A 7,683-nucleotide genomic window follows, 5' to 3' on the forward strand; every position below is an offset into this window, starting at 1 on the left:
TTATTTTTAATACATATTTTTACTAATAGTATACAATTTTTTTTTAACTATAACCAATACAACTCAAATTGTCCATTTCAAACCCAATATTAGACTCAAATTGTCCATTTCAAACCCAATATTAGAATTCAAAACCAATGTAAACACAATATTTACTCATTCAATCCACACATACCTAGTTACAATCTCAACCATTCTAGTAACAATCATAATCCAAAAAATCAAAATCGAATTAAAATTAGTTCCCTTATATAACAGTTATTTGTGTTCAAACAATAGCAAAAAGAGTTGACAACACCAAATTTCTAGGAACCTAAAAGAATATCACCAAAACAATCGAAATACAAATAAAAATATGAAGTAATTAAGGAAATAATATTTTTCAACTAGCATGACCAATGAAACCTTATAATACTCACATAAAAAACTAAAGAATTAATAGTGGGGAGATTTTAGAGAAAAAACAACTTATTCTAAATTGAAGTTTGATTGGATAAAAATATCTATATTCAACTACATTCTATAAATACATTTAAAATATATAAATAGGTTGGTAGCTAATTATATACCAATTAATTTAGATACTAATTTATAAATTTTATTAATAAAAAAATTATTTTAAATACTAATAATTTTGTAGTCTTTAAAATAGTAACTAATTTAGTCAATAAAATGACTAATTATTTTTTATTCTTATAATTAGTTTTTATTTAATAAATTTTCTTGATAAGAAAAATTACAAAGAGACTTGCCAATAAAAATGAGATCAGAAAAGGAAAGAAAAAAATAGAAAAAGGAAAAATAAAATACGTTGAGAGTCCATTCTTACACTGAGAATGTATTTTCTTCTAAAATTCTTCCTTCCTTCTTTCTCCTTGTCACATTTTTATAAGTGGTAACTTTAATTTTATTTTAAGATTAAAGGCTAATGACTTATTACTAAAATTGTGAACATAATGTTCATTTAAAAAAAACTTATCTTAAAAAATTATTCAATAACTTAAATTTTGAAAGTTTAAAATTGTGATAAATTATATTTTTAAAATTAGAAAACATTGTTAGTAATTTATGTACATTTTTAAGCCACAACTTTTGTAAACTAAAATTATTTACTTTTAAATTAGTTAATTAAAGAAATCACGTTAAAGTTTAAGGAAAATAAGAAAAATATTTATAAAAAAAAAATACTAAAGGTGTTTAATAGATTGAGTTACTGAATGACTTAACTTGATTCACTCTAGAATTAGATTGAATGTTATTTAGAGTCAAATCTAACTCAATCCAAACTAATTTACAGTTATATGAATTGAATGATGAATTTAGTATCTAATAATATTTTTGTACTTATATTATGAATAAATTGTATTATATTTATCTTTTCGTGTCTTTAATTAATTTGGACAAATAGACAAATTTATTATAAATTAATTTATTTATTTAATTGAAATCTCCAATTAATTTTTGTAAAAAATTATGTTATTTTTAATTAAATTTACATTTGAAAATTATAACTTTTAACATAAAAATAGAAAAAATTCAATATCTTAATCCAAACCGCTTAATCATGAATAAAATTTAATATTAAAAAAAAATACAAAAACTTAATCCAACTCAATTCAATCAATCCAATTATTTTCTTCTTTTTTTTGTAGGTTAGATAATATAGGTTTATCCAAATATTAGCGAGCCAACTCAACTGGTGAACATCCCTAATTAAAACAACACTTTTAAATCTTGGAATTAAAAATAATAATTTTAAATATGAAGGGTAAATTTCGTTTGTCAATTTAAGAGACTAAATCTCTTTTATTTGGAAAGCTAAAATAACATTTGCTAAACTAAAAAAGATACGTTAACTAATAAATTTAAAAAGTGAATTGTCACGTTATTATTTTTGGATACTTTTATTTTTTGATTGCATGAAATTATTACTAAGATGGAAGTTGTTAGTAGCATAAAACGAAAACCGGGTGAAGAATAAAACGAAAACAGGGTGAAGAATAAAAGAACGTTTTTTTTTAAATCAAAAACTAAATTTTTGTTGAAGGTTTACTGATATCAATACCATAACTAGGTCAATGCTCACCAAGCCGACCGAGTTTATCATATCCATGCAGGTCGACCGACACACCCAGTTCATTAACGCTTAAATCAAGGCTAGTGAAGCTGAACAACTATTAAGAACTAGATAATACACTCATAAGTGCGATCTACTCCACTAATCTGACCCAATAAAGTAAATTCATTAAAATAATATAAATAGTATATATTACAATAACAAGATATGTCATTAATTACTGTACACTTCGAGTGCCGAATAACCTTTTTACTAACTTAAGCATCGGAGTATTTTCTGTAGGTACCTCATTCGACATCCACTTGAGATAGAGCGGCCAAAACCTGAAGAAGTAGCGTTAAGGCAAGTAGGAGCATACTGACATGATAGAAAGGAAGGAGAGGAAGTCCGTCAACAGTTCTCTAGGTCTCATCCCACAAAAGAATTAAAAGAAAAAATATATTTTTTATTATTGAAGATTAAAATTTGATTATTATAAAATAGCAAGTTCGTTATAAAAACTAAAATTACATCTCAAAGCTAAAGTAACTGTGTTAGAATTAGAAAAACCTTGGAATTTTAGATATTAAATTAATATATTTTTTATAGTTACAGATGACAACACCTCATACATAACACGCGTTGTCCATAATTGTCACATGAGATCAATTAAGTGTCTCTTGTTGTAGGAGTATATTTTTAGAGTAGGAGTCTGGATTAGTTATTGTCACATGTGAATACTTTTGTTGAAAAAGAATTAATTTTATAATTTGACCTTTTTAAAAAAGTTCGTACTTGTAGTTCAATTATTAATTTTACATACGGTTTATTTTTATTTTAATCTATTTAAATTCTAAACCGTACATTTTTTTAAAGTACCATTGAAAATTAAATAAAATACAAAAAATAAACATTCAAAATTAAATATAAGATTAAGATTACAATTTTTAAGTACAAAACAAAAAACAAAAAGTACATATAAAAAATTGTGGATCGAGAATAAAAAAACCAAAATTTGAATTTAATGTAAAGAAACCATCCTCACTTTTACGAGGGATTGAAATGAACGATGACTTGTCATTATAAAAAGCAAATCTCATAAAATTGACCACTAACTCGCTCAGCCATGCACTTGAAAATGGCATACAGTGAATCCCAGTGACTAGTTTGATCATAGCCTTTTATTTTAGTTAAGAGTTTCATAATGCAACTAAACAACAAAAACTCTAAAAAAAAATGACATATTTACTCTAAACTTCACTTTGGACAACCTGCAGCAATATATATACAAGCCCAAAATGGGACGTTATGAGCTTTCCAGAATCTACCAAGATGGTAAAGTCTATATAAGCAATACAGCAAAGTATAACTTATGGATTTCTTTCTTAAAATTTTTACCCCAGTTTACTAATCTTGTGTCCTTCTATCCACCGTTTATCACATCATAAAACCGAAAATTTTTAGAAAAATAAAATAGAATTAAGACTAAGGCATGGCATTACCACTCTGCAATTCCAATTCAGTAGTATCCTCCAATAGTACAATCTCTTTGATTTCCTGCAACATCTTCAAGACCTGCCACATAGTTGGCCTCTGCTCCGGTGAGGTCAAGCTACAAGTTGTAGCCACCTGAAGAAGCATGTCCATTCGGCTATCTTCGCCCCCATTGTCATCCCTGATGGACCGCACCCAACTTGACATTTCACCAGGAACCATGAATGGAAGCTCCGAGGGAAATTTTCCCGTCAGAAGCTCAAGCAACAAAATCCCATACGCATAAACATCGGATTTGTGGGTTGGCTGATGATTGGGGTTGCGAGTCTCTGGAGCTCTGTACGCTGCTGAATCCCCATCTTCATCAAATGTGGATGGGTTTGTCAACACGGAGAGGCAGTAATCTGTGATGCATGCCTCGAAATCAGGTCCAAGAAGGACATTGGAGGACCTGAGATTGCCATGGACCAGTCTCCATGCCTGGTGGATGAAGGCCAAACCTTGTGCTACGTCCTCTGCTATTTTTAAGCATGATGTCCAGTGTAATGGCCTTGCCCTGCTTGATCTCGATCCTGCACAAAAAGTTAGCAATTATCAACAGATTATTTCTTCTTTAATGTTATGTAAGTTAATTATGCGTCTAAGCACGAATCAGTCCATTAATGTAGATATTGGATTACTCATTTTGGCAAAACATAATACGAAAAATTAAGATAGTTAGAAATATTGGCTTTTGACTCGTGGTAGTTGATTCAATGCAGTTTGTTGGCATCTAGAGAAGTTCAACAACAAGCCTCACCGGGATCACTTTACCAATATCACAGTTTTCATCGATGAAATAGCAGCAAAAAGAAGTAGGGTCATCGGAAGGACAAGGATTACATAAACGTGAGCAATTTAAAATCACCGACCACATTGGGTTCCACCGCCTGCATACTGCCAAAATGGTTCAGTGATTTTGAAACTCCTCAATCAGAACGTCAGATCTTTTTCCAGACCAACGGCTATAAAGATTTAATGGTTTATGAATGACCGTACCATCATCAGCCCCACAAACAATGCCTATCTTTACATTTCAACGGAATCTACCTGTCCTGAATTCAACAGGTATCTGCCAATGCAATTAACAAGCTACCCCGCCCCCAACTGCCAAAGTCCAAATATGAAGTTAAAAAAACACACCATTGCTATCTATTCGCTGGTGCTAGAAAGAAAAAGCATTCCTGGAATAAGAGCATATGTCCTCATCGCTTACACAGGCATAGGACCGAAAAAAGAAAGGTGGTAGAAAACAGCTAGCTAAACGACACGGACCAGCCAATTCAAAAAGACTATTCAGTAGCCAGTAGAGCCATGCTTTGTTTAATTAAATATTCAAATTCCCCGTCCAATCTTAAAATAATCCAGTGATCCACATGTAACACAAAATCAATTCCTATTCCTACGTAGTCACTAATCAACAAGATTCGCGGTGCTGGTTGAAAAGCTTAACCTCTATCAATTCCAAAAATGCAATCACGTGCAAAAGAGAGTTTCAAAAACTTTCCACGCACAATATTTTGCTCGCATCAATAAAACGCAGTCACTAAAAAACATATATAAAAAACCATATCCATTTTGTTTATATAATTAAAATTTAAAATGGTGGAACGACTCAGTGGCGAACGGACTCGTTCACCAACTCACTGAGTTTGAGAAGGATACCATACCATGTATGAGGGAGAACAGACTGCCATTGGGCTGAAAGTCATAGATAATGAGTCTCTCCTGCTTTGCCTGGAAATAGGCCCTAAGAGGAACCAAATTGGGGTGTCGAAGTGCACCGACGGATTCCATGTGTCGTTCGAACACTTCCTTCGTTGCATGGGCAGCCATTTTTCCCGCATCAAGGCGCTTCACCGTCACCATCAGACGGTTATCAAGAGCCGCCTTGTAAGTGGTTCCCAAACACCCTCTTCCTAAAAGCTCCGCGGAACCCTTCATCAACTGGTCCAGCGTATACACATGCGCCTCACCCGCACAGAATACCAAACTCCCACTCTTCGCCACCTCCGCTCTCTTCACCTTCTCCTCCAACTCTCTCTCCATCTCCATCCGCATCACCGCCGCGGCCTCCGCCGTCGCCGCGACATCCCCCGCCATCATTCCGGACCGCTGGTCCTTGTTGCATCGGCTCCTCTGCTTCCTCACCGCTGCAGCGAAGCATGCCAGCGAGCAAACTAAAACGAACACGCCGGCGGAGAAACCGATTATCACAGCCCGCCGGTCGTGCCGCTTCTTCACGTACGGCTGTCCGATTATGCCATTGACGCCGTGCACCTGCGCGCTTTGACCTATAGCCGCCGTAGGCGGCGGCGCGGACCCGAAGAAAGGCTTCGCAGGACTGCATTGCACGCGGATGATTTCACCGCAGAGGTTAGGGTTGAACGCGAAGGAAGACGGCGGAAAACGAAACAGCGTCGGCGTCACCGGAATCGCGCCGGAGAGGTTGTTGCCGGAAATTTCAAGTATTCTGAGAGAGGATTGGTTAAACGGAGGTATTGAACCGCTAAAATCGTTAAAACTAAGACGGAGTGTGTGAAGACGGTCTAGGTTAGTGAACGCAGCGGAGATAGGTCCAGAGAGATTGTTGTGAGAGAAATCCAAATTTCGTAGACGGTGGAGAGAGAAGAGTGAGGGAGGGAGAGAACCGGTGAATTGGTTGTTGTCGAGGAAGAGGCTTTTGAGATTGAAGAGAGAGGTGAGGTCCGGTATGGTTCCGGTGAGTGAGTTGTTCTGTAAACTGAGGACTCGGAGCTGGTCGAGACGTGTGAGTGTGTTTGGAGCCCAAACGCCGCCGAGATCTAAGCCCTGGAGAAGGAGACGCTCTACTTTGGGACCGTTGCATTGGACGCCGGGCCAAGCGCAGAAGCGAAGGCCGCGCGGGAGGGGGGAGAAGTCAAGGTGGTTGTTAACGTCGGCTTTAAGTTTGAAGGCGAGGAGGGCGCTGGCGTCCGTGAAAACTAACGGCGGAATATGACGGTGTTGGAGTTGGGAGGAATGTGCGTATGAAGAAGCGTGCACGAGCAGGAGCAGGAGCAGGAACAGTAATGGGTGGTTTGTGTTCGGCATTGTTGGACCAACCTCAGATCAGGGTGTCGAAGAGTGAATGAGGTTTTTGGTGTGTTGATAAAGCAATTGGGGATTTTTTGTCCATTTCAAACGCTCCGTTAGGCTACAAAGGTGTGGGAAAGTCGTAATGGGGTTTTTGCGTCTCACGAGAGAGAGAGAGAGAGAGAGAACGGGTGACAAGAGGATGCAGATGTCTGAGCACCTAGGTCAGAGATCACGTGAAAATGAGGTACAGAGGAGTGAGCCAAAGATACAGTAACGTCTTAATCCCCCTATTCTTCCTATATTGCACTTTGCCTCCCCTAATCACACTCTCATCATAACTTTTTCAACATTTCTCCATTCAAAATTATTTTATAAAGCAACCAATTTCCACACAGTGGTGACCATGAACACGATTAAGTTGATAACCATTCAGACCTAATTTTGAGAGGGTGTATAAAACCTATATATCTTAAAATTTAAATTTATATAATCATTATTAATATTATAAAAACAATAATAAAATAATAATCAGTCAATGAAATCTGAATGAATAATAAATTATGTTTGCCCTTACCATTATTTTGAAAATTGAAGAATTAACTAATATTTAACAAGTAGATTTAATACAATTTTATAGATTTGTTTTGTTAACTTAAACAAAACCCTGGCATAGACTCTAAAATGTAACAGTCGTATCACATGCTAAGAAAAGATGATGGGTTGTTTCGACAACTTTCTCACAGAGACTGCATATATAGACAACGATGCATTCAGAAAAATGATGCAGTGATAACCATTTTTCTACAGGAAAACGATAATTTTACAACTTTTTTATATACAATTAATTGGTAATTCATTTATAATAATAATAATAATAAATAATATATTTTAATAGATAATTAAATAAATAGTCATGTAAATAAGACTGGTTGTTAATATATAAATATTATTTTGGAAACTTTTAAATATAGTTTTGTGAGTGAATTTGATGATGAGAAACGCGAAGGAGGAATACAGGATGACCAAAAATCCTGATG

The 7,683-nt window shown here is 34.9% G+C and overlaps 1 protein-coding gene across 1 annotated transcript; it reads right to left on the bottom strand.

Annotated features, from left to right (window-relative positions):
• Positions 1 to 3,281: 3,281 nt before the first annotated feature.
• LOC137821497 (probable inactive receptor kinase At5g67200) lies at positions 3,282 to 6,991 on the bottom strand. Its single transcript, XM_068626118.1, has 2 exons — positions 5,260 to 6,991; positions 3,282 to 4,122 (listed from the first exon to the last, which is right to left on the bottom strand). The coding sequence occupies exons 1-2, from the start codon at positions 6,659 to 6,661 to the stop codon at positions 3,542 to 3,544; spliced, it is 1,983 nt and encodes a 660-aa protein (XP_068482219.1). The 5' UTR covers positions 6,662 to 6,991; the 3' UTR covers positions 3,282 to 3,541.
• Positions 6,992 to 7,683: the final 692 nt, after the last annotated feature.

The sequence above is a fragment of the Phaseolus vulgaris genome, chromosome 9 (assembly GCF_000499845.2).
Source record: "Phaseolus vulgaris cultivar G19833 chromosome 9, P. vulgaris v2.0, whole genome shotgun sequence".
NCBI classification, from domain to species: Eukaryota; Viridiplantae; Streptophyta; class Magnoliopsida; order Fabales; family Fabaceae; genus Phaseolus; species Phaseolus vulgaris.